The 24,346-nt window shown below is 36.5% G+C and overlaps 1 protein-coding gene across 1 annotated transcript in view; it reads left to right on the plus strand.

Annotated features, from left to right (window-relative positions):
- The window catches only part of SCN9A (sodium voltage-gated channel alpha subunit 9), an 86,687-nt gene that overhangs the window by 20,546 nt on the left and 41,795 nt on the right, over positions 1-24,346 (plus strand). The window contains exons 10-16 of the mRNA XM_067741676.1: positions 306-593; positions 1,433-1,804; positions 4,564-4,693; positions 5,904-6,142; positions 8,163-8,336; positions 9,083-9,439; positions 12,487-12,963. Coding sequence (XP_067597777.1) covers positions 306-593; positions 1,433-1,804; positions 4,564-4,693; positions 5,904-6,142; positions 8,163-8,336; positions 9,083-9,439; positions 12,487-12,963 — 2,037 coding nt within the window. The remainder of the gene's footprint in view (positions 1-305; positions 594-1,432; positions 1,805-4,563; positions 4,694-5,903; positions 6,143-8,162; positions 8,337-9,082; positions 9,440-12,486; positions 12,964-24,346) is intronic.

Consider the following 24,346-nt stretch of genomic DNA (forward strand, 5'->3'; position numbering starts at 1 on the left):
TAAAACTTTTACGTATACAATTTAAAATTCCACATATACTACTTAAATTGCTTTACTATATAGTAATAGTATGTAATAGTTTAACTTCAAGGCACAGTATGGCTTTATTACAATGCAGGAGAAGCAATAAACATAGATTTTGTAAGCTCTCTATTCAGAGTGCAAAGGAAACGACATTACTTCCCTTACAAGGGACGTGATTACATGAACAGTGTAACTGAATTTGTAGTAAACAGGTGCCCCATAATAGGGTTTCCCAGACTTTGGAAATGACTCACTGTGTGTGTAACCTCTTGGTGCAACAGGCAATAGCAATGGCAGCAGCTGAATATACAAGCATTGAGAGAAGCCGGATAATGGGCCTCTCCGAGAGTTCTTCCGAAACATCCAAAATGAGCTCTAAAAGTGCTAAAGAAAGAAGAAACAGAAGAAAGAAAAATAATCAAAAGAAACTCTCCATTGGGGAAGAAAAGGGAGATGATGAGAAATTGTCCAAATGGGAATCCGAGGAGAGCATCAGGAGAAAAAGTTTCCACCTTGGTGTTGAAGGTCATAGGCGAGCACGTGAAAAGAGATTTTCTACCCCTAACCAGGTACCACTGACACCGTCACATGCATATCACCAGAGGTGGCATCATAGAGCAAAGTGTTCTGAGGGAAGGGACCTCAGGAGAGGAGTGAATTGTTGTAGCCACTGACTACAGAACAAGACCCACATCTTGTCAATGCCATGGACTGGCTTCACCTCAGTCCTACCTTTCTCAACCTTCATGTACCCTCAGTCCCCCATGATTGTTTACTCTCACCTACATGCCCTATATTTTCATTCCTTTATTACTTGTTACACATGGTTTCCTCTAAGTGGAATGATTTTCTTCCTTGTTTGCCTCCTGGCATAGGACCACCCATTCTTTATCCATTAGCTTAGGTGCCACCCATCCACAAAGATTCCTCTGTCCTCTCCACTCTTCCCAATCTGCTCTTCAGTTACCCACGCAGAATTCCTATCCTTTTTATCTACATCATCATTTAAAATTTCTATCTTCTACTACTTAAGTCTGTAAGACCCTTCCAGATACATACAAAATAAAAGTCCCTGCCTTCAAAGATTTCATAATCTGGTTGGGGAGACAGAACTTGAATACATGTGATATCAATAAAAAGAAATATGACAAGAGCAGTCCAAGCTAGTTTTAAGGTAACGACCCTGTCATACCCATTTTCCATTATTCACTATGCCTACCACCTTGTCCTGTATATAGCAAGCACTAATGTTTATTCAATTAGATACTTCCAAAGAATATGCAGTTTCATTTAAACCTGTACAGAGCCACCTGCCCTCAAGCCAGTGGTCTCAGTGGAAGTTATGGGAAATGAACTTCTGTTTTGGGGTGCTTCAGCAGATACGTGCCATCTCTTATTTTTTCTGCAGTCACCACTCAGCATTCATGGCTCCTTGTTTTCTGCAAGGCGAAGTAGCAGAACAAGTCTTTTTAGTTTCAAAGGTCGAGGAAAAGATATTGGATCTGAGACTGAATTTGCTGACGACGAGCATAGCATCTTTGGGGACAATGAGAGCAGAAGGGGCTCACTGTTCGTGCCCCACAGACCTCGGGAGCGGCGCAGCAGTAATATCAGCCAAGCCAGTAGGTCCCCCCCAGGGCTGCCGGTGAACAGGAAGATGCACAGCGCCGTGGACTGCAATGGTGTGGTCTCCTTGGTGGATGGACCCTCAGCCCTCATGCTCCCCAATGGACAGCTTCTGCCAGAGGTGATAATAGATAAGGCAACTTCTGATGACAGTGTAAGAATGTTTTAAATACCTCAGGCATGGCTCGGCCCTTACTCTTGCATCCATCAGTCTCTCTGCTGGAGGTGCCTTCTCTCTGGTCCTGTGAATGCCTCTGCATCTTGCAATACCTTTTATGTTAGAAACACACCTTTAACTGATTAACATATTCCTCATACTATTGTTATAGGTATCTAATTCCAAGATATTTAAAACCCCATTTTTGAAAAAAGGTACTTATCTTCTGTTACTGTACTTGATTATGAATCATCCCCTTAGAAAATAATTTATAAAAGATCTATATATCAGCACAAAGTGCATTGATAATGCTGATCTTATTAGTTGATAATAGGTCCCATGTCTCTAAGGAAATTTGGATTATTTGTCACCTACTGCTATTTTTTTCGAGTCACTACTTAATATATACCTTATTGCAAGGATCTTATTTGAGTTGTTAATAATAATAGTAATAATAATAGCAGACACATTAGTATTTACAACAGCCCTATGAGGTGATATATTATTATCCCTGTTTTACAAATGGGGAAACTGAGGCACAGGGAAATAAAGCAGTTTGTGCAAGGTCACTCAGCTAATAAATGGTAGTCCTAAAGTTCAAACAGAGACCCTCTATTTCAAAGCTTGTGCTTTTAACCACCATACTTCCTCTCCAATGTGTGGTAGGCTTCTTGGAAATAATTTAGAATAACTGTGCTTTTTCCCATACATAAATGAAACTTACTGTTTTCATTAAAAAACAACAAAACTCTTTTATCTGGAACCTATGAATAAAAACATAATATCCAAAACACATACAGAAATGCAAACGTATATATATAAAGACAAAAACAAAACACCTTTCCAAAACAACAGTTTCAAGAGTTTAGGAATCATTGAGTGGTTTGAGAAAAGGGTGTGATGAGGCTTGAAAGTCTTTCTGGTTTATGGAGTATCTAGGTAACCTCTTAAGGCCACTCACTATGTTACACTGCATTACTCAGTATCAGCAAGGCTTTGACTTTGAACTTGGGCTACCGATTCATAAATTCACAGTTGCAGACAATGTAGTATTTCAAGTGAGAATAAAGTTCCATCAGACCCATGGCCACACACATATTTTCGTTTGGTTTGAAAGAATGCATGTGCTTTTAGGTCACCTGTGACCTCTATGCTTGCATGATACAGCTTCAGCCCTCTGTGAAGGTATTTTTCCTTATCAAACGAGCATGGTAAGTTTCCATAGAATCAGATCTTTGTTGTGTTTTGCTTTTCAACAATGTGTATTACCTGTAAAAGATTATATAATGTGTATCAGATTTGGAGATTAGTTCCTATTTTTAAATGAAATGTTTCATTTAATACTTTATTTTTACCCACAGAAAAATCAGTAGCACTCTAAATCCTGAAACTAAAACTACAAAACTTGAGTAATTGGTGGATACTTTAAGATTCAATAGAAATGCAAAACATAATAGTGTGGAATAATGTACAGTTTAGATGAAAAAATTGCATGAGAAATAATATAAACTTGACACCTGAGACATGTCTACATGGAAAACAAATTATTTAATCAACACAGCTGATTGTTTGGGGGAAAAAGAAATCTCTGCTTCTGGAAAGTCAGTAAATTAGAGAGTATATCAGAGAAAACATGGTTATAGAAAGATTTCTATATAAAGCCACCTGCAGATATGTGTGTGTGTCTTTGCACATACACATACATGCATACATACACACATACATATATTTTTGCCTGTTTGTCAGTGTTTTAATATATACACAAATATAACTATATCTAAACAACTGTACAACTTTACAACTCTAGATCTGTATATTTATATATATGTAGAATGGTGTGTGTGTGTGTATACACATGTACATGCATACCACACACATCTAGATAGATAGATGATAAATGTAGACTTGTATAGTTGTTTGTATGTATATATATGTGTGTGAGCATGTGTGTGTGTGTGTATTGTTGGCCTGCACTGAACTGGCATAGTGTTTTAACTTTGAATTAGTTGCTAAGATTTAGAAATAAGACATCGTCACATGAAAATGGGTATACCTGGTAAGACTGAGCTCATATTCCTGCATAGCAGCAATCCTTTAGAGCTGGAGAGTGGTCACCTCTTTTAGATGGAGCTTATATTCTCCATTTTCCTACAGTTTCCATCAGTCTTAATTGTCCTTTTCCAACTGAGTCATTTATCCTCATAGCCTCAGAGCAGTTCATGAGATCTTCCTTGGCAGTGAGAAACAATCATTACAGTTGCCTCTGTTATTGCTGAACCTTAACAAAGAATAATTACAGAAATTTAATTTAACCTAGAAATCTAGGTTCTACCCCTTTACACACACGCCACTTACAACAATTGTTTAGCTGTTTACATGTAGGATTCTTACATAGTAAAACTATCTGAATAAATTGGAAACCCTGAAAGATAGATAATGATAGTGAATTTAACAATAAAAGCAGCTCATTTTATTTTTTATTTCCTAAGTACTAATTCATTTAATACTCATAGCAAGATTGTAAGGCAAGTGCTATGATAATCCCCATTTTACCAATGATGAAATGGAGACAGAGAGGTTAAGTAACTCTCCTATGATACACAGCCTGTAAGTAGCAGAGCCATGATTCAAATCAACAATCTAGACTCTACTTTTAATTATTCACTACAACTATGTGAGCAAGATTTTATTTTCTACCTACAATTTATTAGAATTCCATTCTTAAAACTGTAATTAATCATCTTTCTTTTTTTCAGGGTACAAACAATCAAATACACAAGAAAAGACGTTCCAGTTCTTACCTCCTTTCTGAGGATATGTTGAATGATCCCAATCTCAGACAAAGGGCAATGAGTAGGGCAAGCATATTAACAAACACTGTAGAAGGTATGGAATAATATTCTCTTTACCATACAGATTTTTAACAAAATTCAGGTAAGTCCTAGTCAGCCTTAAATAGATATAGCAAGTTCTTAGAAAGAATTCAAAGAATATAAAATGGTTATAAACAATGGTAAGGCTAACCAATGGACACTAAAGGAATTGTCTTTATGTGCTTAAAAAGTGGATAAAGTTATTTGTGATTAAAGACAGGCTTTGGGTGATATGCCTTTCAAAGATAGATAGCTTTATGGTACTAAATGAAGAAAGGGTGGTTAACCCAGGCCTGTGTGGTTCTCTCACTATGTATTCTTTGAAACTTTACCTAGTCTCTTGGAATTGATCATCTTTCTAAAATGTGAGAAAATAATACAAACTTCCAGGTGTTTATACAGTGCTGCCTCTGAGCACCTTCTATAAAATTGCAAAATGGTAACATGTGATATGACATCTGTTAAGATTGTGATCCAAAGGAATTAGAGAAAGCAGTTCAGAGAATATGATGTGAATAGTAGTGGCCGGTCAAAGGGTGGCAATTTAAAAAATGTGTTGGCTCCCACCTTCTCTCCCCACAATGTGCCCCAGGTCTTACCTTGTCCATGGGCTACCACCTCATCCCCCGACATACCCATGATGGGCCCAGTCAAAGTTTTCACCCACCTCCTAAATTTATGATGAGAACTAAATGGGCTAATGGTGTTTAGTGCCTATAGCATGAGTCACTCTATAAATTATTTCCAGTCTCTTGGTTCTGGGATTGTTTTCACCTGTGAACTAGCAAGAGCTTTTCCTGGAGAGAGTAGAAGTGTATTATTGTCGTAATGGGTTAAGGACACAGGGGAAAGTATGTATACTGGTATACATACATTTATCTTAAAAATATACATATCTCCATTAAGAAAACATCATTTCTCTTGTTTACTGTCATATGTTAAGTATATGTTTCTCTCAGAGATATCCATATCTGCTCTCATTCATTAATTTCACTGCCTTCTCCTTGGTTGATCTAGTAAATGAATGTGTGATCAAAGATTTGTATGTAACATGCTATGCTTTCATAGAAACAGTACTGTTAAATTTGCAAAGTCTCCTGTTAAATTTGCAAGAAGACTTGTTTCAGTGTTAAAGTATACTGCTGATTTGTATCTTGTGAGGAATAAAAAGTGTACAATATGCAAATGATTGACTTGGTGTTCTCTGTTGTTTTTTCTCCCAGAACTCGAGGAGTCCAGACAAAAATGTCCACCTTGGTGGTACAGATTTGCACACACATTCTTGATCTGGAATTGCTCTCCATATTGGATAAAATTCAAAAGACTTATCTATTTTATTGTAATGGATCCTTTTGTAGATCTTGCTATTACCATTTGCATAGTTTTAAACACTCTGTTCATGGCTATGGAACATCACCCAATGACTGATGAATTCAAAAACGTGCTCACTGTGGGAAATTTGGTAAGTCTCTTAATGTGAGTTATGTTCCCAGAGCTGCTCTCTTTGTCATGATTGTCGTTTCTTTTTTTGAAGTCAGATGGATATTTAGCTAGGTAATTAGGCATCTTCAGAATTCACAGTATGAATCATTGTACAGAGTCAAGTTTCTGGTGATAGTTACTATTTTTAAATAATTTTGCAGTAATATTGAGGCCTATAAGTAACAATACTATTTCCATAACGAGTCACATCTTGGGAGTTGATAGTGTGTTCTGTTTTTCTGCTGGCATGTCTCTTAGCAGCAACACTTTGAAAATTTGATACTTCCTTACCCATTTTATAATTACACTGCAGCTTCCTTGTGAGTACATACCCTACATGTTTTCAGAAAAGCTATGGATACTTTGTTTTGACATAATAGGTAAAGAATCTAGACCTTTGGAGGCCCAAAGTCCTGAGTTTGAATCTTGGTTTTGCCTCTTACTGGTTATATGACCTTGGGAAAATGTTTTAATATCTATAATCTTTAATTTTCTCATTTATATAATTATAATACTTTATAAAATAATAATTCTTTAATATAACGATAATAATATTTTATATATCATATTATTGAGAGGAATAAAAACTTTCTACTCATCATCCTGGCATATAGTAAGTACTCAACAAATCAAACCTATTGTCATCATCACCATCATGCTTTCAATGAATCAGCAGAAACAAGCCTTAAGAACAAGAATATTTAGAAACTAGAATGATTAAACTAGACACAGAAGACATAAGGGCAGACTAGAAGGATTCTAGTAAGAAAGTTGATGCTCTTTAATGTGCAGTGTTGATCACACTCAAGTTAATTAATGCCTTACGGCAAATAGAAAGGGCTAGTTTCCAACAATCTGCATGAACCAGGCAGAAGTACTATTTCACAGCCAAAAGGTTCCAACTTATGACTCTTCATAAATCATAAAAAACTCTGGATGTCTTTGCAAATGTCTGTATAAGATAATTTTACTTTTGCCGTGGTCCCAAACCAATCGATCTTTGAAGTCAAAGAGTGTTTCTGAGTTGATCGTCTCTCTAAAATTTCTTATGAATGTTCCCAGTCAGGATGTTTAAAACTCATGTGCTCTAAGTTAGCATTCTTCTTTCTTTCTATTCCTCACTGGAAAAAGGCAGGACTGTCTAGTTTCTAATTGTTGGTAGAGGTCCAGATTATGAAAATCAGTACCTTCTTACTGAGTTGACTGCATCACTGTGAATCCAAAAGAGACTCACCATGTTTCTTGTCTATAACTACGATCCCAAGTCTGGGTGGTCCCTGCTAGTCTTCCTGATGCTGCATTATTTTAAAAATGACTCACGCAGTTATAGAGCTAACTATTTCCCTTTGAACCTTCTTTGCTTAGTTTCTTTGAATCAAATTGTACCCGAATGATTCATAAGTCTTTCACTGTTGCCTTTTTAAATGAGTCCTTAGATGCCATGTCATGAATTAATGATGTTTTGTGATGCACTTTTGTGTCAAAGCTTTGGCAGTCTTACTTTACCTGCTACTGTATCAATTAAATACTTTTTCCTTTACTGATAAATCTTTAAAGAGTGAGTCAGTTTGTTCCTTATTACCTTAAGAGTAGTCAGATCAGAAGAAAAGCCTGGTTCAAAATTTTTGTATCAGTCTGTTTCCTTTATATTATCTTCCAGAATAACTTGTTGACGCACAAAACTTGTTTTGCAAAGATTGCCTGTGTTAATTTTCAAAGGTTTTATTTATCTGAAATTTTAGTGTGCTTTTCTATGATGCTATCTAAAGGTGATGAGAGCTGATAGGTGAGTTAGAGCTTCATGACCCTTCGATGCTTGTATTAGAGCTATAGGACTAGTGATACTTGGTTTGTAGGATTGAATGAAATAATAATATGTTTATAAAGTATCTAGCACATTGTCTGAAACACAGTAAATGCTAAACATATAGTCATTATTATCGTTAGCTTGATTCCATACCTTCTAATAATACTAGAAAAATATTATATTTTTCATGTAGGTCTTTACTGGCATCTTTGCAGCTGAAATGGTTTTAAAACTAATTGCCATGGATCCATATGAGTACTTCCAAGTAGGATGGAATATTTTTGACAGTCTTATTGTGACTTTAAGCTTAGTGGAGCTTTTTCTAGCAGATGTGGAAGGATTGTCAGTTCTACGATCATTCAGACTGGTAAATATAGACCAACCTTACCATTATATTCTATATATAAAGGGGTGTTTCTTTGGTTTTGCATTATTATCATTTAAAACTTTTGGAGGTTTGAATCAAAAGACAAGATTAGGTCTCAATATCTAATAAAATAAAGCCCATTCAGTAACATGTACTTAGAGCTCAAAATCACAGAGATATCTTAATTTTAGGATCTTGAAGACATACTCAGTTGTATGCTAGTATAATGGTAGGGCAATGATTTATATCGCAATAAGCTTATGGTTTATAGAATTTCAACCATTATAATATGTTCATTACTTTGTGTATTTGATAATTAAAGATTATACCCTCAAAATTGTTCTCTGATATCAAAAATATTAAAAAGTAAAGACTTTCTAATGCTTTTTTCCTCTAACATGTTAGGCTTTCTCCCTATGTCAGCATGAAAAAAATTATGAAAGTATCAGAAAATAGAATTAAGGATAAATTTTCAATTTAAAGGGTATAATATCTGATAGAGGTTCTATAACAATCCTGAACTAAAATTACAGTTCCTTCAAAATTTGTGTGGTAATTATATGGTGGCAAGTATAACAAAATAACAGGAATATTGAGAGTAGATGAAAATGAAAAGTAGAAATAATCGATTTTAGCTAGGTAATAATGACAATATTTTAGAAGTAAATTTTGGAACAAAATTCAAGATTAGAAACATTGAGAACTTTTTCATAAAAATTAATATTAAGCTTTGTGTTGACTTTTAGCTCCGAGTTTTCAAGTTGGCAAAATCTTGGCCAACACTGAACATGCTGATCAAGATCATTGGTAACTCAGTGGGGGCTCTGGGTAACCTCACCTTGGTGTTGGCCATCATCGTCTTCATTTTTGCCGTGGTCGGCATGCAGCTCTTTGGTAAGAGCTACAAAGAATGTGTCTGTAAGATCAATGAAGACTGCACACTCCCACGCTGGCACATGAATGACTTCTTCCACTCCTTCCTGATTGTGTTCCGAGTGCTGTGTGGAGAGTGGATAGAGACCATGTGGGACTGCATGGAGGTCGCCGGTCAAGCCATGTGCCTTATTGTTTACATGATGGTCATGGTCATTGGAAACCTGGTGGTATGTAATCTGATGTTCATACATTTAAAATTCTCCATAGAAAATTGTTACATGATGATATCCGTTACTTTTATAATTATAGGATTAATTAGATCTAAAACTGTTAATTATAATGGAATATTGACTATTTTAATTCAGTGAAGAACAGAAAAGAAAATGAAATATTGTCTACATTTCTGTGCCAGATAACCTATATTTATATTTTTCACAATATTTATTTTAATGGAAAGTGTTCTATTTTATTCTTTCATTTTGATAGTGATGTCATATGAATTACATCTGTGGTTTTCATGTCTCTTAAGTGTTGATTCCAATGTGAAGCTATACTAGTAAACAGAATATGATTAAATTAACAATAACAAAAATGAAGTTATAGTGGAACAAGGCAAATGGAAGGACTAGTCCTGCTCTGTTAAAGTCACATATAAGACTAGCACCTATAACAAGTATCAGCAAACAATATGGCCCATGGGCCAAATCCCACACACTGCTTGTTTTTGCATGGCCCTGCAAAACTGAAATGTTTTTTACATTTTTAAATTGTTAAAAAAATATAAAGAAAAATATTTTTTGGCACATGGAAATTATATGAAATTCAAATTTCAGTTTCCATAAACAAAATTTATTGAAACACGGACATGCTCATTCATTTACATATTGTCTTTGGCTGTTTTACTCTACACAGACAGGTCTGAGTAGTCTCCATAGAGATTCTTTGTCCTACAAAACCTAAACAATTTATTACCGGGCCCTTTTACAGAAAAAGTTTGCCCACTACTGCTCTATAGCATCTCTTTTACAAGTGATCTGCTTCTCCATTAGTATTTTCCTAGCTTGTACGCCTTCACTGTTTGTTTCCTTCTTTCTTATACGTACCCGTTGGTAGGAATTTTCAAGCTTAGAGGCAGGAGATAATTGGGATAAGATGCTCTTCAATGACTCAATTCAGTTTTCAAAGCCACCATGTTGGTTTGGTTTAGTTGGTCAACCTAGCATCAGACTGTTCATCAGGTATCCCAGGAGGTTGTCTGTGATAATAGCCATATGGTTAGTACCTTCACTCCCCACTGGCTTGAATATAAGTTGCTCATTTTTTTTGTCCTTGCAGCCCACATGCCAACTTGAAAGTTGCTAAGAGAGTAGACTTAAATGTTCTCACCACAAGAAAATAATGGTAATTATGAGACATGATGGAGGTATTCCCTAATATATAAGGATATCAAATCAACATGTTGTACACTTTAAACTTACACAGTGTTGTATGACAATTATCTCTCAGTAAAGCTGGAAAAATGAAATCTAATTAAAAATTTGAAGGAAAAAAAGAAATCTATTAACATTTGCATTGATTAGGGAGACTAAAGGGTAAAATGAGCCCTTGGCTTCCCATCAACATTCCTATTAAAACATACACATAAACAAACATGCATTTCATAGTGAAATATATTTTTCATTGACAATAAAAACCAAAATGAAAATAACCAATTCCGAATTCCTTAATGATTCATCAAATTGTTTTCTATGCTTTTCTTTTTCCCCTCCTTCTCAGATTCTTCTCTTAAACTAGACATATTAACACAGACATTTTTTTTTTAATTTTTATTTATTTTTATTTTTGGCTGTGTTGGGTCTTCATTTTTGTGTGTGGGCTTTCTCTAGTTGTGGCGAGCGGGGGCCACTCTTCATTGCGGTGCGTGGGCATCTCACTGTCTCAGCCTCTCTTGTTGCAGAGCACAAGCTCCAGACGCGCAGGCTCAGTAGTTGTGGCTCACGGGCCTAATTGCTCCGCGGCATGTGGGATCTTCCCAGACCAGGGCTCGAATCCATGTCCCCTGCATTGGCAGGCAGATTCTCAACTACTGCGCCAGGGAAGCCCAACACAGACATTTTTAACTTGTGCTTTTCTACTTACATTTCTGAGAAATTGTTTTAGGTGTGACCAAAATCAGGGGTGAGTCCCTTTTCCTCAGTTTGATCTAATTTTGATTGTTTAAATGTGAGGTAGATGTTTTTGGCCGTGAAGAGACTTAAATGAAAGTTTATTTCAATTATCTTTTTGTTTTTTATATAAAACACTTTTAAAATATGATTTACATATTTTTAGCCCTCTGTAAGAATTCTTTTTTTTTTTTTCCACAATGTTCAGTTCACCTGGACCCTTACTTCCAGGAGGAAAAACAGAAATAGTTTGCACACAAACAGAACTTTGCTTCAAGTTGGAGTTGTCTTGACCTGGAGTTGTCCGGGGCGAAAATGATTGGCAGTGAAGCCACCCAATCATAATGCCATTGTCTCATTTGAATTGGGTTCAATGGGCAGGTCTTTTTCTTTGCTTTAAAAGCTTCATTAAGGGACTTCCCTGGCAGTCCAGTGGTTAGGACTCCATGCTTCCACTGCAGGGGCCGTGGGTTTGATCCCTGGCCAGGGAACTAAGATCCCGCATAACACACAGTGCAACCAAAAAAAAAAAGCCTCATTAAGTTGCAAGTTGGCAAAAATCTCGGACAGAATATTTTATTACAGGCGCTCTGCAAGTATTATGTGTTCCATTTGTTGTAATAAGTGACATTTATCTCCTGGGAAAAGTGAACACAGATCTTGGCTTAAGTAACCTTCACAATAGACACTAGTCACAATTTTCTTGTTCTACTTGTTTCTCACAGGTAACAAATATCAATTAAAGGTAGTGTTAGAAGAGCTATTTAGACCCATAAAAGGGAATTTGGACAAGGGATTCCTGCTGTAGAAAGGAACTTAGGAATGACATCCTGGTAATGGTGAGGGAGCATTCTCTTTGCTCCTCATACCCTTTAAGGGTATGGCTGACCTCTGTTCCCCAGAGCTCACAGAAGCTCAGACATGGAGAGACTGATGAGGACTCTAGCTTCTCCTCTACACCTATCATATGTTCTTATCTATGGGTGAAGAAGTGCAGGGCTCTTCGTTGCTGGTTTGGATTTTGGCCTGTATTTCAGAAAACTGCACTTATTTTCGTTTTTATTTCCTGTCTCCCTTTTTCTCCACACCCTATCCCCATCCTGACATAGGTCCTCAACCTATTTCTTGCTTTATTACTGAGCTCATTTAGTTCAGACAATCTTACAGCAATTGAAGAAGACACTGATGCAAACAACCTCCAGACTGCAGTGGCTAGAATTAAGAAGGGAATAAATTATGTGAAACAAACCTTACGTGAATTTTTTCTAAAAGCATTTTCCACAAAGCCAAAGATTTCCAAAGAGATAAGACGAACAGAAGATCTAAATTATAAGAAGGAAAACTACATCTCTAACCACACACTTGCTGAAATGAGCAAGGATCACAATTTTCACAAAGAAAAAGATAAAACCAGTGGTTTTGGAAACAGCATGGACAAATACTTGGTGGAAGAAAGTGATTGTCAATCATTTATTCATAATGCCAGCCTCACAGTGACAGTGCCAATTGCACCCGGGGAATCTGATTTGGAAATTATGAATACTGAGGAACTTAGCAGTGATTCAGATAGTGAATACAGCAAAGGGGTAAGATTGTTTTATACGCATTTTGTTTCATGTTATTAACTAGTACGAAATGAGTTAAAATTTCAGATTCTTGGCTGTCCTAAGTTTATTCTAATATTGCATGCTAATGAGTACTTTGTGTGTATATGAATTTATACTGTAGCTTCCTGAAAGTTCATATGGTAAGGTTTTACTTACTGATTCTTCATAACTGATATAATCCATTTAGCGAAATTGGAAAGTACCAGGTATCTTTAAGTCTTCCCTTCCTTTATTCCCTATTTGTTATCAATCGTAAAATCACATACCATCTCCTTTCACAGTGTCTGTTGAATCCACAGCTCCTGTTCGTCACCTTTGCCTTTGCCCTCTCTACTTCTTACCGAAACCATTCCACGTGAATTCCCCACTGGTGTCTCTGCCTCCATTTTCCATCTACTCTAATCCACTTGTTTGATTAATTTTACTTAGGTTCAATCCTAATCATACTTCTCCTTTGAAGTATCCTTGATCCCCAACGTAGATTTGAATTGTGGACCATACATAAAGCCTTCACACCATGGCCCTGACCAGCTGTCTCTCCTGGGCTTGCTAGGGCTCCTGTGCCTGAACCAAGCCGGTTTCCTTCTGGGCCACATACACTCACAACCTGCATGATTTTGCTTGGGGTTTCCTTCTTCAGTCAAAATCCTAAACACGTACTTCAAGTCACAGCCCTCAGCTTCCTTGCGTGTAAAATTATTAGCCCTTACAGCATAGGGTTAGGTGAGGGTTAAATGAATTAACACATGTAGGATGCTTGGAACAGTACTCAGAGTGCTCAGAAGTGGTAGCTGTTGCATCATTCCTAGTTTCTCTTCAAACAGATATGATCTCATTTTGAACCCCACACAATTCTATGCCTTTTCCTAGATTTATTATTTAGCCTTGTATCTTAATTTTTTTGAGAAATTATTGTATGCACCAAATGGTACTGTAAACTCATTGAAAACGGGAGACTTTTATTAAAACTTTTTTTGTATCCTCCTTCCCCACACCTGCTTGCATATATGCAAAGCATTATTGAGCTGTATTTTTATTAATATGGAATATAATAATCATAAGTGAGTTTTATCACAAAGCATTTTTTATGACATCTCTTTAAAGTTTTAAGATATCACTTTAAAATATTTTTCCTTTCTTTAGGTCATATTTGAAAGTATTTGACAGGTATTTCCCAAACATCTTCTATCTTCTTAACCTTATATCAAGAACTATCCTCCATGAATTTATAGTGGATTTTGGAACAAAGATACACAGCTCTGTGTGTGTGTGTGTGTGTGTGTGTGTGTGTGTGTGTGTGTGTGTGCATGCACACCATACGACCAGTACTAGGTGCAGAGTAAATGCTCAATACTTATTGAATGAATAGATGATTAAATAAATTATGAACATATATATTTTACGTAGCCAAAAAAATTATTTCCAAGATCACAAAGTAAGGAATCAAATATTTTATTTTTTATTTAAAGAAATCTTTACATGGAAGAAGTAATCCAAAATTCAAAAGGTGTGGTTGATTTGGCTTAAAGATAGAAAATTAGATTTCACATACCCCGCTCAGGAACAGTAATCTGGGGCTAGTCTCATGTGAAAATGAAAACTAATTCAATTACCCACTTTTCTCCCTACAAAGATTAGAGTTGTAAAACTCTAACTGCCTGGCAGACTTTCTGAATAAGCTTGAGATTCTGGGTGTTAAAGCACTTTGGTAGCTTGGTTGAGTTTACCAAATACTGCTTTCCTCTTAATGTTTGGGAGGAATCATTTCTTACCTGGTCGTTTTTTCTTTTCTCAAAGCCTGTGACTCTCCCTACATGGATTTCCTTAGTCGCTGGCAAAAATCATATTCTTAGTATGTTGAATTATAACATTGTAAAGGGACTATAATAGACCTGCCCCATTTAGCACCTCATTTCCTAACTGAGAAAGCCATTAAGAGGAAGTGACTTTATCTGTAGTTATAAAGCTGGTTCAAGGCAGAGCCAAGACAAGAATCCCAGTCTTATTATTCATAAGTCTACCTTCCTTCTCCTGTCATTGTCTATTTCAGGGATAAAACCCACATTCCTATTGGGGTTAATACCCAGTTTGTCTCCCCTGGGATACTGAGCCATGCTTCTGAAGAATTTACATACCCTGTAGTATCCAGAGGAAGTTTGTGATGTCATAGTATCCAGCAGTCTTTTATAATTAATGATTTAGTCTATAAACTATTTGGTTACTGAAATAGACTATTTTAACCATCCATAAAGTTACTCTGCCACCTAGCCCATAAATCCTTCCTAAAAAGCATGAAATTTAGTGCACTTAAACTGTGTTATCCAAAGACCATTTGCTGGTAACATTTTAATATTCTTAATTATCATTAGTTTTTGTTCATGACATTATAGTCATAACTACAGGAGGAAAAATACACTTTTTCTAATTCATCTGTGGTTTACATGGTATAATATTCAGGAGCTTGAGGCTACTTCATAGGTTGTAATAAGGAATACATAAGCTAGTCTCTTTAAATCATTTAGCACAGTATTTGACTTGGTAAGCCGTAAAAAAGTGTTAGGTGTTGTGTTTATTATTGAATTCATCATCATTATTAGCCTCTAAAAGTTCAGATTTTAAATTATGGATTTTGAAAGTTTATCCTTCTTCATAAGACATTTTCCATGGCATATCTCAAAATGTGTCATCTTGAGTACATTCAAACCTACTTGACTATATACTGGACTTGAGAAGTAATGAAATTTCAAGCTCTACAGGAAATTTGTTAGATAATATTAAGCTGTTGCCAACTGTGACACCCTGTGTCTAGAGCCTGTCTCTCCAGTAGCTTGAGATTTAAATGATCCTAGTTATGACTTGTTGGTTTTATTTTTCAATTTGGACCACTATCATTATTCACCACAATTATAAGGACCACAATTTCCTTATTCACCTAAAGTGTTTCTAACGCCCTTCCAGGCTAACCTCCCTGCTCTAATTCCCCTAATTTTCAGCTCTTACTTGAGTTCCCAATTTTTTAACTGCTATGTAACTTTCTTATTTTTCATGCCTCAGATATCTTTGAAATAATGATTCTATGTTCTTGATGAACCTTGCCCAAAGAGGCAAATCATGATTATCCAATGGAAAATAATTCCCAATTGAATATATGTAAGTTATTTAAGTCTTAAGCACTACCTTGGAGTATGATGAAGAATGCATCCTCTGGAGATAGAATACTTGCCTTAGATCCTGTATTTAATGTTTGCTAATAACTCCATGATCTTGAGCAATTTAAAAAAAAAGACTTCTGTTTTTTTCTAGTTTACTTGTATGCAACATAGAATTGTAATAAAGATTGAATGATTTAGGTAAACAAGTGCCTGTTGGAAAATAAGTGCCCAATTAACAATTATCATGGGTATGATTAGTAGTCATGTACACACTGTAAGTAGCTATTTGCTACAGGTTAAATTTTAGTGTGTAAAGACAGACACAGGAGCTTGTTACAAACGCCTGTTCTGGTCCGTATCCTCCAAACTCTCTCTGCCTAAGTCTGGATGCAACCTCAGAATCCTTACCAGCAGGGTTCCCAGGGACCACTGTGCTGGATTGAGTTTGCGTAGGAAGTGAACCTAAATTCATCCCTGGTTTATTTTGATCCAGGTTTCTGAGAAATCATTTTCTTTATTCAGGGGCTGGGGTATTTTCCACTTTTACCTGTTTAAGAATCTGCATTTTGAACAGGGGGAAGGAATATCTTGGACCTTTGACACCTTTTCCTCTTTCCCTTTCCCCATCCAAAAAAACAAATCCACCCTCTCTTTCATGTCCTAGCATACTTTTATTCCCATTGTATTTTATGGAGACTTTCTGTCCTCTTCTAGTGTCGGCTCTCAGATAGGCAGGTTTCCGTGTTCTGATAGACAGTTAGATATACACTCCAGATTGAAGTCAAAGTATTTTGTAATCAAACACCTTACCAGCAAATGACCAAAGAGATGAGTTCAAATAAGGTGTTGAGTAAAATATCTAAAAGAGTTTTGAGGCAGTAATTGGCAATAGAACGTCAGCATTTCTCTGAAGATAGAGTCTGCCTCAGAATCGAGAAAGACATACTGTCATCTCAAGGGGACCCATGAGAGTAAGACTCCTGTCACTGCTTCTCAGAATACACTGATGGCCCTTCTCAGAATCAGCCTCCACCTGAGGCAGCCCTCTAAGCCCTGGGCAAACATTAACACGCTGCAGATTTTCACCATTAACAATGAAGTGCTTCATTATTCTGAGCCTCAAATGAAGCATGAAATGCACCCATTCATTCAATAAATATTTATTGAGATCTACTATGCTCCAGGCACTGTGCTAACAGCTGCTTAGAGAAAAAAAAGAAAAATTTTTTTTCACCCAGCTGCAGTAATTCAATGTGATCTGGCTTAACTAAATTTTTAAGAAGTGTAGTTTTTTTCTCTTTTTTAAATCATGCCAAATCTCAAAATTGAAAGTTCTAAAAAACTAAATTAATAAATTTTTTAAAATGGAGAGGTCTTTCTTGGAGAGTTAAAGAGACCCTTTGTTTTCAGTTATTACAGATTACTTATTTCTTTGCTTTAAAGATAAAAAAAGAGCCATTTTACAGAATTGTGACGTTGATTTGAAACTGTATGTAAATTTGGGGGAAAAACGTTAAATTTATCCAGTTTACTTCTCCAAATATTTTAAAACATAACAGCCTCATGTGATTTTGGGGTGGTTAAACTCTGACAGCTTTCAGAGAAGCTACTTGCTATGAATCTAATACCCCAAATCTTCTTTACTGCTCTTTTGACAAATGTATCTATTATCAAGGCTTAAGTGAATTGGCTCCTGTTGTATACTCAGCAGAAAGGAAAACATCCTGTGTAAAGTTTTCCTGCACAGAAAGATCCCCTATTCATTCCTCCTCCAGTCAAACACAGAAACTTTACTCAGCTTTACTTAGTAGCCCTTTAGTGTTTTGAAACACTGTCTCCAAGTTGTGATGGAGCTAACTGAGGTCCTTGAAGAAAGGAAACCAATGAAACCTTCAAATTTTACATAATCAAACTTCTCACCTTCAACGGAGTGTCATTTAAAACACTGCAAACACAGTTATGCAAAATTTTTGTTCTTAAAGGAAGCAAAGTCCATTCACTTTGATCATTGTGAGAGAAAAAAATTGTGAAGGAATACCTGAGTACATGTTCAGTAAACTGTGGCTATTCATTTTTTCAATTCACATTTCCTAAGCACGTGCTTTTTGCCTTATGCCTGCTGGACACTAGAAAGATGTCATCGGTGTACTCATTTCCTCAGTAGACGTAGGCTCAGGGTCTTTTTGCTCTCTGGCACTGTCTTAAGTGATAAAGAGTAAAGCAAGGTCCCTGCCTTTGAGGAGAAACATGTATAGAAATCAGAAATTATAATTAAACATATAAAAAAGAATTAAAACAGATTTTTAGAAAAAAATATTGAAGCAGGATAAAGATATGGTTAATAATCTTGAAAATAAACTGGAATACTTCACAGTGGAGGATGCACTTGAAGAGGATTTTATGGTAAAAAGACAATTCATCAGGAAAGAGAGAATGAAAGAGAGGGAGCCCGGAAGAGAGGGGGAGGAAGGGAGGGAGACAGACACGGAGAGAGACAGAGACACCCTTCTGGTAGATGTAATGGGCCCAGCATGTGGAAGCATCCAGATGCACAAAAGCCCATGAAATACACATGAGGATGGCCTGCTGGGAAGTAGTAAGTGACAGAGGTAAATTGGAGCCAGAGAGTAAATGGCTTGACTTACCATGGGCAAGAGATTGAAATAGGTTTCTTTTTATTTACCAGAAAGAGAAAACTTTGTCTTGTTTTGTTATACTTTGTTGTTAGCAAACCTCTACTTTTTTTTTTTTTTTTTTTTTTTTTTTTTTGCGGTTCGTGGGCCTCTCACTATTGTGGCCTCTCCCGTTGCGGAGCACAGGCTCTGGACGCGCAGGCTCAGCGGCCATGGCTCATGGGACCAGCCGCTCCGCGGCATGTGGGATCTTCCCAGACCGGGGCACGAACCCGTGTCCCCTGCATCGGCAGGCGGACTCTCAACCACTGCGCCACCAGGGAAGCCCCTCAAACCTCTACTTTTAAAGAAAGTTTGGTTGGGGGTGTAATAAAGGGGAGAGGATGAAAGGCTATTGAAGCCATCCCAAGCACACTTGATGAGGGCTCAGTCTAAGGGAGTGATGGTGGTGTGTGGGATAATGGTAAGACACCGCAAGTTAAAAAATAAGGGCTCAGGGTCTGGATATGTGAGTTGTGAGCTGTTTCAAAGGGTATATTCATTTCCTGTGGCTGTCATAACAGAGTATCACAAACTTGGGGCCTTATACAACAGAACTGTATCCTTAGATAGTTCTAGAGGCTGTAAGTCTGAAATGGAGGTGTAGGCAGGGCCATGCTCTCTGCAGGCTCTAGCGAGGACCCTGCCTCGCCTTTTCCTAGCTTCTGGTGGTGGTACTTCATCCTTGGCCTCCCATGTGTAGCAGCTGCATCACTCTGATCTTCGCTTCTGTTGTCACATGGAGTTCTCCCTATCTATCTTTGTCTTTTCATTTTATAAAGATACTAATGATGTTAGATTAGGGCCCACCCTAGTGAATTCCTCTCAATTTGACTACATCTGCAAAGACCCTATTTCCACATAAGGTCGTATTCAGAGGTACCAAGCATTAGGACTTCAACATATCTGTTTTGGGAGATACAAATTAACTCATAATCAAAAGTTTTGGCGTAGATGACTTGGATGGATATTGATGCTATTAAAAATACACGGGGTCGGGGGAGGGAAGAAAACTTGGGGGGTAAGATAGAGACAGAGTTTAATTTGGGGACATCTTAATTGTGAGCTATGTGCAAGGTAGCTAAGTGATGGTGAGCAGTAGGTATTTGGAGGTTTTAAGAAGATAAGTCAGAGTTGTAGACAGGTTGGAATTTTGTATGTTAATTTTGAGGTCAGGTTCCCTGGGAAACCAACTCTGAGTAGTGTTCTCGGGTTCAGCACCTAACACCTGTAAGAAGTGAGGGAAGCAAGATGATTGCACAGAGGGAGAAGCTGAAATGCTCTGCAGTTGCAGCAGAGGCCTCAGCTGACCCTGCAGGCACCTCTGGCACTGGAGTGACCCTTTGGAGTAGTCCCAAGTTGAAGCAAGGGGTCAGGACTTCGTGTGCTCCGCACCAGTCCGTCACTGGATACAGGCTCTCCCCCCACTCTTCCAGGCCAGGGGAGGGAATGTAACCTTGAGTGAGGTAGCTTCCTTCTGTATTTCAATTCCCAGAGAGGGACTCAGCTGTGAGCCTTCAGCTGCCAACACTCCTAGCAGGTGGAAGAATGAGTGGCTTGTCTGAAAGGGGGACTGGGGCAGTGCACCACAGCATCCACTGCAGTACAAGGACCATAGAAAGGAAGAGGACAAGTGATCAACTCAGCACTTGAGAAGTGGACACAAGAAAGCACCAAAGAGACCAAGGAGAAAATGTATACATTAGCCACTTTCATATAAGCTATATAACTTTCCTCCTTAAAACAACCCAGGAAAGTGGATAATATGAATCTATATTTACTAAGATGCTAAAAGATTAAGAAATGATGCTGGTTAGTCACTGATGTTTCTAGGGTTCTTTAAAAATTTGAGCTCCAAGCTTTAACCACCATAATACATATCATAGAAAGGCAAGAGAGTAGATAGGAATATAATTATTTTCTGTTATATCTCTGTAATGTTGCAAATCAGGATCAGATTTTCAGTTCTAATGGTATTGTGCATTTGCTGATTCGTGTTCAGTGTCTAATCCTCCTTAATGTTAATTTATTAGCTTATAGTTTACTTTGATAATACAGCAGAGCAGAGCAAAGTACAGTCCATAAGAGAATAATAAACCAGTCCATTGAGGATGTATTAAGTAAGGGATTATATCAGGTCGAAGGCACATGAAAGGAGGTGGCACCTAAGCTAGACCCTAAAGGATGGAGATCATTTCATTGTGTGAATGTGGTGGAGAAGGAAATCCCAGGCAGAGGAACAAACATTCATGTTGTTCATCTGATTCACTCATTCATTTTATCCATCCACCTATTCATCTATTCAGTATTCAATTTTTGAAAGCCATCATCTTTGGAGAAACTTAAATGTGCTTACTTGTTATTAAATTCATTCCTTTTATTGATTTTATAAAAAGTTGTTTAAATATTTGTAGTCATCAAAGTTAAATATTTTATTTATTTTTAATATATGGTGGTTTTAATTACATTGTTATTAGGTCTATCTCTCCTTAGATTTTTTATAAAGTTTTTTCCACAAAGAGGCAGTTGCAGGCAGTTTAGATTTCTTCTCTTTACTGCATTTTAGAAAATATAATAATCTTCTCCAGAAATGCTTTTGATTTGGCAAGATTTAGGGATTAGTTTCAATTATACCTTTGGGGGAAGCTGACATTTGATCCTATCTTTTATGCATAGATTCTTGCAAAAACAAAACAAAGCACCCCTACAGAATTTTACTTAGATAATTTCTTTTTTGCAGATTGGTTCCAAACTATTTGAAATTATTTTCATCTTTATTGGATTTGTTCTTGTGTCTAAAAACAGTGACATTTTGGTCTGACATTTAAATCAATGTTTCTTAATTTTTATATTTTGATAAATTTGAAAACATTCCTTTCCTGTAATGCTGTTTGAAATATCAAAATTAAAAGTAAATCAAGAAATGCTAATTTTAGAAGATACTTCAAAAACCACATACTCTCAACTCTCACCTCATTCCAATATTGAGGATCACTTATTTTAAAATGTTTGTTATGAAGAGCAAGCAGAATGCAAAAGATTGCCGTCGCACATTATATCAATAGTGTTTAAATTCATCTCCTAAATAACAGAACTATATTACTGTTTAGTTCATTATTTCTAAATCTGTGTTGAATGATATTTAATCTTATTACTGTGTTTCAAATACATTGCTTTGCATTGAGCATATAGCATGCATTGTCAAATATAACTAATTTCTACTTACAGGTATATGTCTTTAAACATTTCAAATCTGTTGATTAAACTGTTCCATCATGCTGCATTTACAGACTTCAGTACCTGACCTTCTTACTTCTCACAGGGGTAAAAACAAACTGGATCCATCAAGATGCAGCTCTGTGCTTTTAACCAGGCACAGACATATGTGACCACTTTTACACAGGTTACCTAAAAAAAAAATCATACATATGTATATGATATTTTTTTTCAGTGTCATGCATGCTGTTCAGCTACAAAATCTCTCTGCCTGACCCATTGCAAGAAAGTTACAACATATACAATTTTTCCATAGATAAATTGACATCACAGCATGTCACTGGGGCAATTCCATCGTTTTTTGTTACTCTATTGCTTAATTCCTTGATACAGCTCTCATGTCCTTAGGTGATTTCAAGTGCATGATCTATAAATTTTATTGGCTGGATTATAAAAGTTAGTATGTAACAGAAGCCACTGAAGCAGCATTTAATTAAAAAACCTCTATCAACTTCCCCTCCTAATTTAAGCTATACAGTTGACCCTTGAACAACAGGGGTTTGAACTGCGTGGTTCCACTAATACTGGGATTTTTTCAGTAATAAAGAATACAGTACTACACGATCTGTGGTTGGTTGAATCCACGGATGTGGAACAGAGGGTGCTGAGGAACGGTGGATGCGGAGGGCTGACTACGAGTTATAATCAGATTTTAGACCTCACAGAGGGTTGTGCCCTGACCCCCATGATGTTCAAGGGTCACCTGTATATATATATAGATGTATGTCATACTAAACTGTCAGGTTTATTGCAATGAGAGTAGAGTTTTAATATTCTCACCATAATAACAACAAGGAAATGGTAATTATGTGAGGTGAAGGACGTATTAACTAACCTTATTGTGGTAAACATTTCACAATATATACATGTATCTAATTATCACATTGTTTACCTTAAACTTACACAACGCTGTATGTCAATTACATCTCAGTAAAGCCGGGGGGAAAAAATAAAAATTGTCACATTCAAATTCAGTAAATTAAAACTCAAGAAATAATTTTTGTGGGAGAAATACTTCAGGCATAAACATAAAATTCTTGTAACAGGAAAGGACCTTTCTAGTGTTAGTCGTGTATTCACAGGTAGGGAAATTGAGACTCATACAGTTTCTGAGTACACATGTAGAAAGTTGGAGACAGAGCCAAAGTACCCAGCTTCTAGGCCAGACTTTGAGTATGTTTTGAAATTATTTTAAGCACAATGATAACTAGGACTTTATTTCTTTAATTAATTCAGTAATATTTGATTTTTATTTGGCAGTATATAAAATGAATCAATTAATAATTTACTGGGCTCTGCCTATGAAGGAATGAGTTGTAAATGCCTGAAATGATTAATTTGATTCCAGAGCAGATTTACACACTGATGAGACTAAGTTTCTGATTATGTACATTTGGCCCTCTGTATCCATGTGTCCTGCATGAGCAGTTTCAACTAATCGGGATTGAAAATATTTGGGGAAAAAATTCCAGAAAGTTCCCAAAACCACAACATGAATTTGCTGTACACCAGCAACTATCTACATGCATATACATTCTATTTACAACTATTTACGTAGCATTCACATCGTATTAGGTATTATGAGTAATCTAGAGATGATTTAAAGTATAAGGGAGAATGGAAGGATGTGCATATGTTATGTGCAAATACTACACCTTTTTATATAAGCGACTTGAGCATTTGCAGATTTTGGTATCTGCTGGGGCCCTGCAGCCAACCTCCCAGGATACTGAGGGATGACTGAATATATTTCATGAGGAGATAGATATACATGTAGCCTCAAGAAAGATAAGAGGTTTAAATGGAACATATTACGAAGTGAACACTAAACCTGTCAATAAGACATGAAACACTGTCCCTAAAATTAGAAAGATTAATATGGATTGCTGTATCTGGCTAACACATATAAAAGAAATATACTACTCAGATATAATATCTTGTTTTAATTTTAGTATAACCTGTTGAATGAATGAACTCTAAAATTCCTTGGAAGGAAAAAAATCCACATTAATAAGAATCTTGCCTTTTTTATATTTAATGCAGTTCATATTTTCAATTTCTCTGTCATTGTTAGGATGTTTGTATTATTGTTTTCCGTTTGCAATGATGGAAGCAAAACTCTATCCTAAAATTGATACACTCTAGGAATAGTAATGATAGGAGTTTCAAATTTAAAAAGAAACATATAATTGTTCTAGTTTACTTGCAGTTAATTTTAAAGGTGCTCCTAGGTGAAAGACATATTTTTCTATTTCAAATTGA

The sequence above is a fragment of the Pseudorca crassidens genome, chromosome 6 (genome assembly GCF_039906515.1).
Source record: "Pseudorca crassidens isolate mPseCra1 chromosome 6, mPseCra1.hap1, whole genome shotgun sequence".
Taxonomy (NCBI): domain Eukaryota; kingdom Metazoa; phylum Chordata; class Mammalia; order Artiodactyla; family Delphinidae; genus Pseudorca; species Pseudorca crassidens.